This window comes from Dioscorea cayenensis, chromosome 17, assembly GCF_009730915.1.
Source record: "Dioscorea cayenensis subsp. rotundata cultivar TDr96_F1 chromosome 17, TDr96_F1_v2_PseudoChromosome.rev07_lg8_w22 25.fasta, whole genome shotgun sequence".
In the NCBI taxonomy this organism is placed as follows: Eukaryota; Viridiplantae; Streptophyta; class Magnoliopsida; order Dioscoreales; family Dioscoreaceae; genus Dioscorea; species Dioscorea cayenensis.
Genome location: NC_052487.1, coordinates 13,286,461 through 13,303,089, shown reverse-complemented (window position 1 = coordinate 13,303,089; position 16,629 = coordinate 13,286,461). Strand labels below are relative to the sequence as shown.

The following is a 16,629-nucleotide window of genomic DNA, read 5'->3' as shown; positions in this document are numbered from 1 at the left end:
TTTGGGACCGTGTATTGAAGGATTTCCATGACTCATTAATACATTAGTTGGGAGGCATAATATTTGGTTTTGCACTTGAAACGATTGTCCTAGGCGGAGCAATACCCGAGTACCCCATTTATATCGATTGTCTTATCTCTCACTCGCTTGTGCTTTTCTCTCTTGTTTCTTTTATTCTTGTTTACATTACATCTTATCAACACAATCATTATTCATCTTCACTTGGTTAAGAAACAATTTAACTATTTTTACTCCTTACTCCCTGTGGATACGTTACCCACTCACCTGGGATTTTACTACTCGACAAACCCGTGTACTTGCGGGACAAACGCAAGGGGCATTGTCAGAGCGTTGTCTGAGTACATCAATTTACCATCGATTACCTCTCCTTCCTATTCTTGCTTGTTCTCTTTTCTCTTTACTTTTATTTGCAATGACACTTTGAATCAACATCACAACTTGGTTTTCACTATAGTTAAGTAGCAATACTTGTGTTTCCGAGCAACTATTCCCTGTGGGTTCAACTACCCACTCACCGGGGTATTTTATGACTTCTATGACCCATGCACTTGTGGTATACACACGCAAGGGATGTGTCAATGGCAGTTTATGACTGTGCATCAACTACCGAGAGTTGAGTAAGGTGCCAGTGAAGAATAGATATCCACTGCCTCTGATCAACAATCTTTTTTATCAATTGCAAGGTTCTTAGTTGTTATCAAAAATTGACCTCAAGATTGGATATCATTAGTTGAAGATCAAATCAAAAGATGTGTCAAAAACTGCATTCTGGGCTCGTTATGGGTATTAAAAGTTTCTTGTAATGCCTTTTAAGTTAATGAATGACCCAGCTATTTTCATGGATCTGATAAATAAAACTTTCAAACCTTTCTTAGATAGGTTCATGGTAGTGTTTATTGATGATATTCTGGTGTATTCAAAGAGCTAGGCAGAGCATGAGGAGCAGTTAAGAATTTTGTTAGGGATCCTAAGAGAGGAGAAATTGTTTGCGAAATTCTCCAAATGCGATTTTTGGTTGGATAGGGTGGCTTTCCTTGGTCATGTTTTAACCAAGGATGGAATTAATGTTGGTCCTTAGAAGATAGAACCAATTGTTTAATTTAGAAGGCCCACCAGTGTGATAGAGGTTCGTAACTTTCTAGTTAGCCGATTATTACAGACAGTTTGTGGAAGATTTTTCTATATTAGTCGCACCATTAACTAGGCTCACCAGGAAAAGGATAAACTTTTAGTGGTCTGAGCAATGTGAGCAAAGTTTCCAAAAGTTGAAATGCAGGTTGGTATCGGCACCTATTTTCACACTTCCGTCTCCTGGTGGATGGTTTACTATTTACAACGATGCTCGTAAAACTAGTCAAGAGTGTGTATTGATGCAGAATTGCCATATGGTGGCTTACGCTTCTAGATAGTTGAGGCCATTTGAGGAGAACTACCCCACTCATGACCTATACTTAGCTACAGTGATTTTCACTCTAAAAAATTTGGAGGCATTACTTGTATTGTGAGGCTTATGAGGTGAGCATGAGGCAAAGGAGATTGTTTGAGTTATTCAAAGATTATTATTTGACAATCAGTTATCACCTTGGAAAGGCAAATGTGGTGGTTGATGCTCTTAGCAGGAAGTCTTTTAGCAGTGTTGCTACATTAATCACTTCCTAGAACCCTATCTTGGAGGATATGAGACGAATGGGCTAAAAGTGGTGTTGAAAGGTACCAGTATGTCTTTGGGGATTTTAGTGGTGAGGCCCACTCTATTTGAGAGAATTAAAGTGACACACCCCTTGCATGTGTGTACCACAAGTACACAGGTTGTTGAAGTAAATAAATACCACGGTGAGTGGGTAGTCCAATCCACAGGGAGTAGATGCTCAGAAACAAGAAGTATTGCTATTTAGCTAGAGTGAAAACCAATTTGTAATTTTTGATTAAAAAGATTAATGCAAATAAAGATAGAAGTGAAAAGAGAAAACAAGAGGAATAAAGAGAGGTAATCGATGGTAAAATGGGGCACTCGGATAATGCTTACGATAGGACTATTGTTTCAAGTGCAAACTAATATTATGCTTCCTAGTTAAAGTTTAATGAGTCGTGGAGATCCAAAGACACACGGTCCCAAATCTAAGGTCAACCGTGACTAGCCCTCTATACTATTCCCCGGCAGAAAGGAATACTCTCAACACCTCACATTGTGTGGGACTGCTTGAGGTTCTAGGGACTCCAAGTGATAGACCCTATTCCTTAATTTAGATCTAACCCTTTAGTCTAGGTGAAAGATCCCTAATCACAATTAAGCACCAATACTAAGGATAACTCAACACTTCACTCTGTCACTCATGCAACTAAGCCCCAATGGAGAAGGTCACTTAGCACTTCACTCTACATGATCGCAAAGAACTCTTGGAACATGGAGGTAGGATAAACCACATCGGAAGGGAAATGGGGCATTCCGCTATCTTTCGACTCACCCTCTCAACCCTCTTCAACCTTGCTAAGTCCAACCCTAATGAAGTGTCACTCAATTAAAGGGATTACCTAGATAGATTTTCATCCCTAATGTCACTCTAAGGGAAAATCATATCAATAAACACATAAGATTGAAACTCAATTAAAATATTAATTAAAGAAAACATAATAGAAGTCAATGAAACAAAATCATCATAGGGTTTACAAGTCTAAGCACCCACTAGAGATTTAGCTCTCCATGGAGCAATACAAAATCATTGATGAAATAAAAAATAAGTGTAAGCAATCCATAGAGATAACCCTTTTGTCGTCTGTGTCGATGGTCTTCAAGAGCCGTCTTGTCTTCTCCAAAGACTCCTCCATCAAGCCTAAGGTACACCTCACCGAATTGATGCTGACAAAAGCTCCCCCAATAACTCTCCTTTGGAAAGCTCCAAAATCCCAGCAAAAGCCTCTCCAAACCCTAGCCACGCTCTCTCCAAAAGATAAGAAAAAGATAGGAAAAAGGTCCCCCAAATTAAACTCTCAAAGCGGTATTTAAAAGGCTGAAATCAGGCATTCACACGCCCCTATGGAAATTCCACATGGGCATGTGAATTTCCAAGCTTCTCATTTCTTGCGCGCTGTGAACAATAATTGCTACATTAATTTTGCTGCAGTGACTTACTACAGTAAATTGCTACAATATTTTGTTGCAGCATTCTTGACTTTATTTTCTTCATTGAGGCCACATGATTAGGTACACATCCATGTGGTATATCATGTCACATCTTTCTTTGAGCGTGACTGCCTTTGTGCCCCTCCAATTTGTATATTCACATGTACATTTGGAGGTTGGCACACACCCACATGCCGGTGAACACAACTTGTGTCTTGATCCTCGTTCGGTACAAGAGATTCCTCAAAAATTGCATCCATGATTTATTTTTTCTTTTTTTCTTCCAAACTTGTCTCCACAACCCTAAATGCACAAAAGAACACAAATACACACGAATGAGCCATAAAATCTGATGAAAGGAATGCTCAATGTAAGAAAAGTGTACTTAGCAACACTTATACATAAGCACTTATCTTAAAGCAACATAAGAAACAGATGGTTATTTGTAGAATATTTGATGAGAAGTTGAAAGTGGCACCCAAGTTTAGTTTAGAGTTCATAAGGATGGCTCAGTAAGATTCGGGAACCGGATTTGTGTTCTAGATAATTCAGAGTTGAAAAAGGAGATAATGAATGAAGCCCACTATATTAGCTACTCAATACATCCCAAAAGCACTAAAATGTACAAGGATTTGAGGAGTATTTTCAGGTAGAATAACATGAAGTGAGATGCTACACAATTTTTGTCATAGTGTTTGACCTATCAGCAGGTCAAGGTGGAGCATTAGAGGCCAGCGGGACTTCTCCATCCTATTCTCATTCATGAGTGGAAATGAGAGAATATTGGTATGGACTTCGTGTCTAGGTTTCCTCGCACCAGCAAGGGATTTTAGCTGTAAGGACTAGCATGTCATTAGAGAGGCTAGTTGAGCTGTATACTCGATTCGTGGAGCATTTCTCAAGGAGTCTGCACTATGCCTCGGGAACCAAATTAATATTCAACACAACTTTTCATTCACAAACTAATGGGCAGTCTGAGAGGATAATTCAAATTTTGGAGGATATGCTTCAAGCTTGTATGCTTGATTTTGGGGTTCTTGGGATCAGTTATTACCTCTGATAGAGCTTTCTTATAATAACAGCTATCAGGCGTGTATTAAGATGGCTCCTTATGAGGCATTGTATGGTAGGAGATGCAGATTACCTATTTGTTGGGATGATGTGGGAGAGGAGAGATTATTAGGGCTAGAGATTGTGTGGCAGATAGTGGAGAAAGTTTGCCTAATTAAAGATCACCAGTGAGCAGCTCAGAGCAGGTAGAAAAGTTATGCAGATAATATGAGAAGAAGCTTGGAGTTTCAAGTGGGTGATCATGTGTTCTTGAGAGTAGCATTAAAGGAATTATCTGTTTTGGTGTTAAAGGGAAGTAAAGCCCTCAGCTTGTCGGTCCATTTGAGATCTCGGAGTGCATTAGTGATGTGCCATATCTAATTACACTCGGTCAGTACTTTCTTGAGTGCACAATGTGTTCCGTGTTTCTATAATGAAAAATTTCTTTTCGAATCCTGACCATGTAATACAATTCTCCAACTTTGAGCTTAATAGCGACATGATATATGTATAGAGAGCGACCAATTAATGTGGTGGATTTCAAGGAGCAGGCATCAAGAAGGCTGATCACTCCTTATGTCAAAGTTTAATAGAGTAATTACTCAGAGAATGAAACAGCTTAGGAATCGGAGGTGCGAGAGAAATACACATGCCTTTTCTGACGATCAAGTGATATTTTAGAGGACTAAACTCCTCTTTAGGTGGGGGGTGATTTTGTGAACCCCACCCAGTTTTAATCCTCACCGTTAAATTTTAAATGTTAATTTTTTTTTAAAACACATGGGTTAATTCACTTATCTTTATATCATATTTTCATCAACTGCCATATCTCATTGTGATAAGACTTCGAAACCCATAAGAGGTGATCACCCAACCCTATTATTTTTTTAAATAAAATATGGAACCTAGCCTCATCTTTCTCTCCTTGGTTACATGTGGTACCGGCGGTGAGGACGAGAGAAGGGTCTCATCATCATGGTTTTTGTTTCACTATTACTATTCAGGTGAGCACTCTCTTCCATGGATCAATGGCCAAGTTGTCTCATTGTTCTCTCTTGAAACTTGAACTACTGATGTCTGATGCTAATGATTGATGGGTTAACTTGTTTCTGTGTAGAGATTTAGATATTTGCTTGGTTAATTGTTTCGCTCGTCGTTGCAATTGATAGGGAATGATGGTGATAGCATCCCATTTAGATGCTTGGTTAAATCTCTATCCTAATTACGTTTGATGTTAATCCTGCTATTTTCTAATGATTATTTGACATCCAAAATAGTGACGTATAAGTTTAAGTGCTCTATGACGGAAGAACCTTGGTGAATTAGATGTTTGGATCAGCTACTGAATTTCTCTCTAGTTATAAATCTGTGTTGAATTGTATGTGTTTTAAAGTGAATTTCATATACTGTTTAATTAAGGATAATCATTGGATTGCTTTAACTGCATAAGGCGGTTAGTTTTGAAGTTCTATGTATTATTTATTAATATATATATATATATAATTGATGGGTTTTTTTTTCTATTATGCCTGTTAATGTGAGAGTTTGGTTCACTATATATCCCTTTTTGAATAGTTGTTTAAATTGATAGCAACTACTAGCTCATAGTGTGTTTGCAGCGGTGACCTTGGTCATAGTAAATGGCTATGGGCTTGCATATTTATTGCCTTAAAGCCTTGATGATTGTTAACCAATGGTTATTGTACGTAATTGAGCTTTAGAATCTATGTCAAGGTGTAATGTTCATGTTTTAGGGCCTTTGCTCGAATTTTGATTTTAGTGTCCGAGTGAATTCTATAGCTCGGGGATTTTTCCAGGTATGTAACCACATATAAACTTATATTATGTATATATATATACATATATCTTTTTGACACCAGTTAAATTTGTTAATTTAATTATTTTATATATTCATTGTTGATAATTAAATTTCTATTAATTAGTCAATTATTACTCTAATTATCACTATTTTCCAAATTATCTATTAATTATCTAAAATTCAGATTAATTATTTTTTTTAATTATCTAGATTATTCAGTTATTTAATATATTTTTTTAAATTATTAGTTCAAGTTTAAATAATTGATTCTTTTGATATTATAAAAATGAGATCATACAATTGGTAGGATTTTTATTTCCCATTTTATTCCGTATTTGCTTAGTCTGGACTTTGTTAGTTATTGTTTTGCGGACATGAAGTATTTTGCCATAACAATTATAGTCTCCAATTAACTATGTATGACTCTGTCACTCGGGGTTAAACACTGACTGTGTCGACATATAACTCTGTTAAAAAACTATAGTTTCTCACCATTCCGTCGGTCGAGAATAACGGCCTCTAACAATCTGACTGGGGTCACCAAGGGTAAACAAATGAATTCTAAACCTCTGACTCGGGTCACCAAGTTTAAATAAATTATCTCTGATATTTTGTTTCGGCAATAGTGAATTGGGAGACATTTCTAGATTAACTGACAAAGATTGTATTTTTGCAGAATTATTTAGTTTGAATTGTACTTTGACAAGTTTTGTGCTATGATATAACATTTGAAGTTAAAATTCTAAGTTTTTGAGAATTGTCATGATCACAATATTTTTAGTGGTTACTTATTGAGATTTTGAGTTCATAAATGTGTTTTTACCATTTTTCAGATCATCCGTAGGGCTATTTGGCGGATTGTTTAGCAAGGGTCGTTGAGCGAAGAGCTACCTAGTTTCTTTCAATAATATTCTACTCTTCTAGTAGGCCTAAACACTAGTATTGAATAAATGTTGTTTTCGTAATCTTGTTAGTTTGAATTTTATTGTACCAGACTCTGAAGTATTTCTACTTTAAAATTTGTACTTTTGTTAGATGTATCTGCTATATTGAGATAGGCTCTGAGGTTTTGCATGCTCACTTGGTCTCGGGATTATGGGTATGCGGTCAATTGTCGAAGTACCGGGCTCTATAGACAGGGTCCCGGGCATGACAACAACAAACTTGGAAGCTTCTTGAAAAATAAAAACAAAGAAAAACAATCCACACAAATCATTCCTCTTTCATAAAGTTAAAAATTGAATGAAGGGTAAAACCAATGTTTTGAAACCTGGTTTGACCTAGCCAATTTTACCAAACCCGGCCATGTCATCGAGTCGGGTCATATAAAACCCGGCATAAGGAATTGTCCTGGATGAGTACTTGACTAAAACTGTCTACCCAATCTTGTCGAGGGTTATGTATAAAATTTATTTTTCATTTCTTAATGTTGGGTAGATTATTATGGCATGTTTATTGTATTTTATTTAAGATATTAAATTATTATTTATAAATCAAAAAGAAATAATATTTGTTTGTTGAACTTTTGTATTATTATTTGTCCAATTGTTAATCATTTATAACATCTTATATATTTATATATAATTAAAATTATAAAAATAAATAATATATTCATGAAAGGGTTAATCCCAGTTCAACTCTAGTTTGACCATTGACCCATAACCCAATGCCTTCCCAGGTCACGGCGGAGTCGAGTCTCAAAACATTGGGTAAAATAGCTGCCACCTTTCTAACCAAATAAATAAATAAATAATGTTTAATTAGAAGACTACACATTCAGAGAAGGCAAATTGGAGTACTAAACCAATAAACACTCTCCTCGCGACTGACTCTCTCTCCTCGTCCCCTCTGAGAGCTTGTTCTGTGCTTCGTGCGACTAACTCCCCTTGCCATGGCAAGCGGGAGCCAGCCTCATACTTCCGTTCCTCAGGGTCGATCCTGGTCCCAGATCGCCTCTTCGCTCACCCAATCTTTGGAGAAGTCACCGCTACACAATGTTCAATTACTGAATAAGCTTAAGGCTACTACGACCAACTTTATTCGACTGGATAATGAAGCCATAAACCGTGGTCGTATGAAATTTCAATATGCCTTGTATGGCAAGCTGTTTGGTAAGGCTCCAACCTTTGAGCAAGTCAAGACTACCCTCCTAGACAAATGGTCAGGAATCGGTGAAGTTTTCATTTCAGACCTGCCAAACGGCTTCCTGCTAATTCGTTGTTCCTCTGAGAAAGTAATGAAGCGTCTTCTCCTTGAATGGCCTTGGTCGGTCAATGGAATGATACTGCAACTATCGCCATGGAAACCTTATATGAGCCTTCATTCGCGCAACTCAACACAGCTGCTATATGGGTCCAGTTTCATAACCTCCCAGTTGAATGCTGGGATGGTGAAACTCTGGAGACCATTGCTAGCAACTTCAGCAACCTCATTAAAATAGACGAGCTTACTTCCACACTGGTAAGATCTAACTATGCACGGGTTTGGATAGAGATTGATCTGTCTAAACCTCTTTGCAGGGGATTCTGGATAGGTGACGATATACACCGGGTCTTCGTTGTCATCATGTATAAGAGGTTGCCTACATTCTGTTATACTTGCGGTCTCATCGGACATGGGAGTAATTCATGCACTAAGTCTCCTTCTGATAGAGCCGGTGAAAATCTTTCGCCCGTTCATGTAGCGCGAACGCCGGTGGAGGGGAATAACCAGGTCTCGTCGGGTACGGAACAATGCATGGACATTTCTGAACCTCCTATACCCGAATTGATTAATTCTGGCCCTTCGAAAATGGAACATGGTTTACCGAAAATGGATTTTGGACCATGGCTTGTTGTTTCTCGCCGGCGTGGCCGTGCTCGTGGTCGTGGAGGGGTCTCTCGTAACACTCACGTGACCGCGAGGACTGCAGCCGAGAAGAACGAGCCGTTTACGGAGTCCCGAGATACCGTCTCCCAATGCTTACATGGCGGGCATAGAGGCAACGGCAGGGGGTGGTTCTTCGTTCCTCACGCTGAGCACAGTGTTCCTAGCTCTGACAACCCCACTCATCAAGCTTCTATTCTACAGACTTTTATCCTAACCGTTGAGACTTTTGAGACTGCACCCACGCATTTCGATGGCAGCCCCCCGTTTCATGACACCTCCATTAATGGTGACACAACCTTCCTTGCCACCTCACTGACAAGCCTCATCAATCAGCCTAACCCTTCACATCAGAATCGAGACATTGGAAAGACCCACACCTCAACTAGACCCCCCTCCCCCCCTTCCCATCCTTCACTCCTCTCTACCTACACTCAACCTCCAACATCCTGACTCTCTGAATCACTCTCATATCTCTATTGTTGATAGAGTGGCCTCGGCTCTTGACCCGGGAGACCATGGAGACATGGAGGAGGATAGTAGTGAAGAGGACGACCCTTTGGATGATGACGAAGTAGAAATGTCTGACGACGAGGGACCGGATGATTCCATGACTTTGAATCAATATCAAGAAGAAACCCGTAGAGAAACACTTATCAGGAAAAGCATAACTTAGCAGAAGTCTCCCCGAAGAAGGGAAGGTTGGAAGCAGGATGCTCCCATCCTTAAATGTGACCCTCGTTCATCTCTCTCTCCTGGATAGGAAGTTTCTGTCCCTATTTTCCAAGTTCTTTCATGAATTACGCTAAAATAATATGTTGGAATTGCAGGGGCATCTCTGCGCGGGATACCTCAGCTAGGGTTTTTCGGTTTATTAAGAAATTCAAACCTCAAGTTGTTTGCCTCATCGAGACTCAGGCTAACTTGGAGCGTGTTGATCGCTTCTGCAAAAAGGTTCCTAGTCAATGGGGTTGGGCTGCCATCCTGGCTGATGGTTATTCGGGAGGTATTATTGTTCTTTGGAACACTGTCATTGGGCAAGTTACTCCTCTGGCTTTTTCTCGTCATGCCCTTCGTATTGTTGTTTCTTCTGCGTTGTCGAAAACCATTCTTATTTCTGTGATTTATAACTCGCTTCGTTGGCATAGCCAACTTTTCCTTTGGAACAAGCTTTGTAAAATCACCCCCCTTGGTATACCATGGCTTATCTTGGGAGATTTTAATACGGTTCTCTCCAGAAATGAGCATAGGTGGGAAACTTTTCTTATTATCTTCGCAAATCACGTTACTTTTTTATTTCATTAATAATAACAATTTGATGGATTTAAAATTTATCAGTCCCCCTTTCACCTGGTGCAACAATCAGATTGGCCCTGCCCGTCGATGGTCAAGACTTGATCGTTGTCTGGTGAATATTGAATGGTACGACATGTTTAAATCCTACACCCTCAAACATTTACCGCGCTCCTTCTCTGATCATTCCCCTCTTTTTTTAACGGCTAATTTATTTTTTAGACGTTCCAAAAGACTGTTTAAATTTGAAAACTTTTGGTTTGAGTTTTTGGGTTGCTATGAGGCTGTTCGCGAAGCTTTCAATTTCATCCCCCACGGCAACCCAATGCATGCTTTTAGTCATCTGCTCCTCCGTACTCATAACAGACTTAAATCTTGGAGTCTTAATGGGGTTGATGATGTGGAATCCGCTATCATACATACTGAGAATTTGATTCAAAACTTTGAGTGTTCCGACGTAGATAACGACTCTCATCATGTGCTAATGGAACATTATGCTAAACTTTCTGCCTTGCAGCGACAGTGCAGCATCAAATGGGCTCAACAGGCCCGTTTATTATGGGTTAAAGATGGTGACAAAAATACAAAATTTTTACATGCTATTGCTCGCACTCGCTCACATACCAATTTTATTCCTCAGATTAAAGACTTAAATGGCAATATGTATTGCAATCCAGAGGATGTTGAAAGGGCCTTTCTCGATTATTATCAACAACTCTGGAAAGCTCCCCCTAATTCCAACATTAACTTTGTCGAAGCTCTTCCTTCGGATTTGCCTTCTCTTACTACTATGGATTGTGAGTACCTCATTAGGAAGATTACTATGGAGGAAGTTTACTCTGCTCTCCTCGATCTCCCTTCAGGTAAGTCCCATGGTCCAGATGGTTTCAACGTTGAATTTTATAAAAAATTTTGACCTGATATTGGTAATCAACTTTTTACTGCCATTCATTATTTTTTTAAATATGCTTTCATGCCAAAATCTTGGGCTAAAACTTATATTGCTCTAATTCCTAAAAAAGATAAACCTAAATTGGTTTCGGATTTTCGCCCCATATCCCTTTGCAACATCTGTTTCAAAATAGTCACCAAAATTCTTACCAAACGTCTTCAGAATATCATTCCTAATCTTATTGGTAAAGAGCAAGTGGGATTTGTTGCTGGTTGTTGTCCTTTTGACAATATTATTACTGTGCAAGAAGTTGCCCACTCTATTGAAACTGATACCACAAGTCCCCCTAGGATGATTATTAAACTAGATATCGAGAAAGCTTACGATACACTGAAATGGAGTGCAATTCTTGTCGTGCTATCTAGAATGAACTTTCCCCTAATTTGGATTTCTTGGATTTCAAATTACCTTAATGCTAGTTCATTTTCCCTTCTGATCAATGGCACTCCCACTCCCTGGTTTTCTTCTTCTAGGGGGATTAGACAGGGGGATCCTATCTCCTCATACTTATTCATCCTTGTTTCTCAAACTCTTACCAACATGCTCAACTTTAGTTTGACAAACAATTTAATTCCTGGTTTTAATCTTGTTCTTTAGCATAATTTCAATCACCTTATGTACGCAGATAATTTGATCTTAGTCACTCACGCTTCTCGTCGAGTGGCCAGGAATCTGCAACATTGCCTTTCAATTTACTTTGATCTTACTGAAAAAAGGCCTAATTGCGCTAAATCTCAAATCTTCTTCCCTTCTTGGTTCAACCAACATGTGTCTCAAAGAATTTGCTCAATCTTGAATCTTAGTAAAGCATCTTTTCCTTTTAAGTACTTGGGAATTCTTATTTCACCTAAGAGGATTGTTGTTCAATCTTTTCGACCCTTAATCGATAAAGTTAGGCAAACTGCTGGAAAATGGGCCAACTTTCATCTTACTCTAGCAGCGAAAAATATAATGATCAACTCAACTCTTCTTTTGATTCCTATCTATACCCTATCTGTTTATCCCTTGCCTGACACCATCATTTCTGAGATTTCTAAAATCGTTAGGAAGTTCTTCTCGAGTAGACACGGCAATGAAAAGGGCATCCACAATGTTGGTTGGAACTCTTTAATTGAAGATAAATCTGAGGGGGGCTTGGGTATCAGGGATCTCAATCTGGTGGAGCACTCTCTAATGGCCAAACATATTTTCCAAATTTCTGAATTGTGACAGTGAGATTTGGGTGGAAATTTTAATTAATAAATATGGGAAATTTAACTTTTGGAATGGTAGCATTCCCGCTAAATGCTCCTGGTTTTTCCGTGGACTCTGTCATTCTGCCAATCACATAAAACATTATTGCAAAATACACACTGTTAATCCAGATTCTACATCTTTCGTCTGGGACCCTTGGGTGTTTGATGTTCCTGTTGCTCTTAAACCAACCTTCCTTAATATGGATCTAGAGATTGATCAAATCAATATTTCTGATATGGTTCAAGATAATCATTGGGATCCCAGCTGCTTTACTAACGTTTTTGGTTACTTGTTTGATAATAATACTTTTAATTCGATAGTTATTGATACATCTGGTGTCAATCAATGGGTCTGGTATCCTAAATCTAATTGTTCAAAAATTCCGGCTGCTGTTTATCATCAGCTCAACCAACAAAGATCTTCTTCTGATAGTTGGATTGGTTGGCATATTATTTGGTATATACCTGTTGCGCCTCGCATAAAACATTTAATCTGGTTATGCTTAAATGGTAGAATATCCACCAGTGCATTCCTTCACAGCATTAATATGGGACCAGACAACCCTTGTGTTTTTTGTGGTCTCCATAGGGAGACAATTGATCATATGTTTTGGAATTGCAACAGAGTTCAGCATTTTTGGTACATTCTCTATTGCAGAGAAAACATCTCTATATCATTGTCTGCAGGTTTTTCCAACGGATCTTGGGCCATCCAGTATAAACACTCTATTAGATCCCTGGCTTTCATCTCTGCAGGAGCTTGGTTCATTTGGATTGCCCAATGTAATGCTATATTCAAGAACATAAGACCCAATCTCTCTATCATTGCTAGCAGAACATCTGCACATGTTCAAGATTTTTCCTGCAGCAATTTGGAGCCTTATGGCAGGAAGATCATACTATGCAACTTTTCTAGTGCTGACGGTTCCTTCATATTCACCCATGCCTTATCCAGCCTAGAGACACAGGTTAGAGCCATTGGTTTTTTTATATCTAATGCTATTTACAAAACTAATCTTGCAGGGAGCATGTCTCAACCTTTGGATGATAATTCCTCCGATGCTATATTGGCTACTGCAGACTACACTTCAACTCCAAATCCCAGTCAAGCACATATTCAGTTGTCATCATACTGATCTGAACTTTATTCGTGAGATTAATCACCCCCTTGCCTGGCGATATCGCCCGCAGCTGTCTAATTTGAATTTCCTTATGGACATAAGCTCACATCCCAGAATTCACGTTATTCCCTCCTCTTGGATGAGACCGGCCATATCTTTGGCAGGCCTTGGATTTCGTCACCAATATCTTAACCTTTATCTTGTGGGCAGGGAGCTTCCATACTGGATTATGAGATCCTTTCTTGAACTCGGTTTTTCCTTCTAAGTCTGCTGCTAGTTTTTGTCTTTTTTGTTTTACTTCGTTGTCTAGTTTGATCTGTCTTCTTCATTTTTTTAGTTCTGTATTCGTTTTTCTCTTTTATTTAATAAATTCCAGCTTCTCAGTTTTGAGAAGTTCTTCAAAAAATAAACACTCTCCTCCCCTTTGTAATCAATGTATATATAATCATGCAAGCATGCAAAATTACAAACAATATATATGTTTTCCATCTATGTTTCTATATATCTAAACCATCAGTCACTAGACTCACCCCACATTTTCAAGAGATACCTTTTACAACCACTTACATCGATGTCCCCAGAGTATGCCATTCTTATCTGCTGATCATTCTCAGCTGACTCTTTTGAATTCAAACCCTCACGCTTAAGATTGTGCCTGTACTCCAATGCTATGTGTTCAAACACCTCAACTTCAAACATGTTTATTTTGATCTTTGGCCTCATAAGATCTCGGACATATGCGAATGCGAGTTGATCCCTCGGGTTGAATGCTTCGAGTTCGTTGAAGAGAAGGCAAGAGAACAAATTGCTAGCTAATCCATGCCGTCTTATGATCAATGCAGTATCAGGAACATCTGCATGTGGTACATAAGCTAGTTATTTTTAAGATATAAATGCATTTTCAATTCCTACACAGGATTGTGTTTCTCCATATTTTGGAGCAAGCATTCATGCCATTCCTAACATAGCACTGGAGATTACCATACTGAAAAGAGCAATAATAAAAAAAAAATGGATTCACCCAAATTATGTTAATTAGTAATTATACTAGGTTTTTTTAATAAATATATACAAATCACTGAGGAACATGTACGAGTTTTCTAAATATGCCACACCTCTCACCATGCGGCAGTGGAGAAGATTCTACCTCTTTGGCTTTGCACATGCACAAAGGGGTGCCAATAAGCTAAGAATGCTATTGGCACAATTATACTAAGTCACTACATTTATTTTAATTATTAAAGAGAAATTTTTAGAGTCAATAACAAAAATAAAACTCGAGATATTAAATTTCTTCATAAAAAAGGTTAAAATGAATTAAATCTTGTTAAACTCCTCTTTTAATTAATTATAATTCAGAGATCCAAAGTACCTTTGGAACTTACTTTTCACCTTACATTTACTAATTAATCACGATACATCTGTCCAAAAAAGAATAAAAATAAAAATTGAGAGAGAATTAAGCACCTGTTGTGTGTGGAAGTTTGCTAGGACTCCAAGGTTGCAAACCATTTTTACAATAAGTCTTCATCTGAAGCCTCAAAGACTCAACATCTCGCCACTTGTTCCACCTTGCAGTGGCCATGGCCTCCTGCACGGTGTGCACATTGAAAGGATGTTTAGACAAAGCCATATCCACATCTTTGGAGATGAGGAGAGAGTGAATTAACAGCAATGGGTCCACTGAAAGTTGTAATTTGGCATCAATCCAAACACTGAACTTAGAATTCGGAAAGAGTCTGTGGATGAGATGTTTAACAATGACTCCATTCATGGCATCATTCTCATATGGCATGCTCTTCTTAGGAAGCCTCACAATTCTCCAAACTCCAACCTTGTAATTTTTCTCATCCTTTTCAGTGAGAATTTTGTGGATCTGAAGACCTCTAACTGTGGAATCATCCACAAACATGAAGAAACAAACAGCTTGCAAGCTATGCATTCCCAACCCTTTCGGTTGCCGTATTTTGTCGAAATCTCCAAATATTACTGATGCCACAACCACACCATGGCAATTCTCCATCTCCAATTTATCTAAGAGAATATCCAACTATGTTACTTTCAAAAGAAGATGCTCACCTATGTTAAAAGACATAATTATATCTAACATAATTAATATATCAAGCAACAACTTTGCTTAACTTTGGAAGCAAAAGAGAGAAAGAGAGAAAGAGAGAGAGAGAGAGAGAGAGAGAGAGAGAGAGAGATCAACCGGATTGTTTGACAGGGAATTCTTTGAGAAAACCACAAGGGACTTGAACCAAGGGATCATCCTCAAAGCTAAAGAAAGATCTCCTCTTCTCAGTGGAAAAGTTGCCGGCAAAACTATCTCTGCTCCCTGTCAAATAACTCAAAGATGAAGACGATGACAAGGAGAAGTTCTTGAACACATCATGAATATCCCTCACAGCAACTCTATATTCTAATAATTAACAAACAACAAAGAAAATAATGAATATGATGAAAAGAAAAGAAAAAAAGAAATCAATGAGAAAAAAAAAGAAGAGATGATGAATACGTACCAGGGAAAAGAAGAGGAGAAGAACAAGAAGGATGAAGAGAAGGAATAGCATACTTGTGTTCCCCATAAGAAGGAGGGTAAGAGAAGAGAAGGGTGTTGGGAAGGTGAGATTGGGAGGTGGGAAGGGAGGTGAAGAGACATGAAGAGTGGGAGGAGATGTATACAGAGAAGATAGTGGTTGTGAGGAAATACAACAGAGAAAGGCACAAGAGCTTGGATTGGAAAAGGAGTGGAGTTTTGATGCTTCCTCCTCCCATGCTAATATTGCTAGTACAACCACCATGAACATCATGCTTCTCTTGGTTGTTTGTTATACGTTCTGTTCCTTCTCTTTTGTGCTTCTCTGTCTCTCTGTATCTCCGGAATTGCTGCCACTTGGACCACTTTGTTAGGGGGAGGTGCATTGAAGGAGTTGGAGTACTAATAATGCTTTTAAATGTAAAAATTAAGAAGTTTTGACTAGATGAATATTTATATTCGTATTAATTCTTAGTTTTTCTTGTTTTTTTTCTTTATCTTTTTGAGATATCTTATAGTTTTTTAGGTATTTTTATTGGTCACCGACTTGAAGAGTTGTTCTGGAAGGTTTTTTTTTTCTTTTTTTTTTAATATTTTTAATATTTATTATTTA

The 16,629-nt window shown here is 38.3% G+C and overlaps 1 protein-coding gene across 2 annotated transcripts; it reads right to left on the bottom strand.

The window, feature by feature from the left end:
* Positions 1-13,940: 13,940 nt before the first annotated feature.
* On the bottom strand, positions 13,941-16,428 carry LOC120281411. 2 transcript variants are annotated; one of them, XM_039288255.1, is made up of 4 exons: positions 16,000-16,428; positions 15,690-15,899; positions 14,945-15,511; positions 13,941-14,331 (listed from the first exon to the last, which is right to left on the bottom strand). In XM_039288255.1, the coding sequence occupies exons 1-4, from the start codon at positions 16,400-16,402 to the stop codon at positions 13,991-13,993; spliced, it is 1,521 nt and encodes a 506-aa protein (XP_039144189.1). In that variant the 5' UTR covers positions 16,403-16,428; the 3' UTR covers positions 13,941-13,990. The 2 variants fall into 2 exon arrangements, with proteins under 2 accessions (XP_039144189.1, XP_039144190.1); XM_039288256.1 differs by having other exon boundaries at positions 15,690-15,815.
* Between the last annotated feature and the right edge of the window lie 201 nt (positions 16,429-16,629).

What these genes read in the sequence shown, in the direction of transcription:
- LOC120281411 (XM_039288255.1), bottom strand. Translation starts at nt 16,402, where the DNA reads ATGCACCTCCCCCTAACAAAGTGGTCCAAGTGGCAGCAATTCCGGAGA. An exon ending in ATTCCCTGTCAAACAATCCG is followed by an intron (nt 15,512 to 15,689) that starts GTTGATCTCTCT and finishes ATATTCTCTTAG; the next exon opens with ATAAATTGGAGATGGAGAAT. An exon ending in CAAACTTCCACACACAACAG is followed by an intron (nt 14,332 to 14,944) that starts GTGCTTAATTCT and finishes TACCACATGCAG; the next exon opens with ATGTTCCTGATACTGCATTG.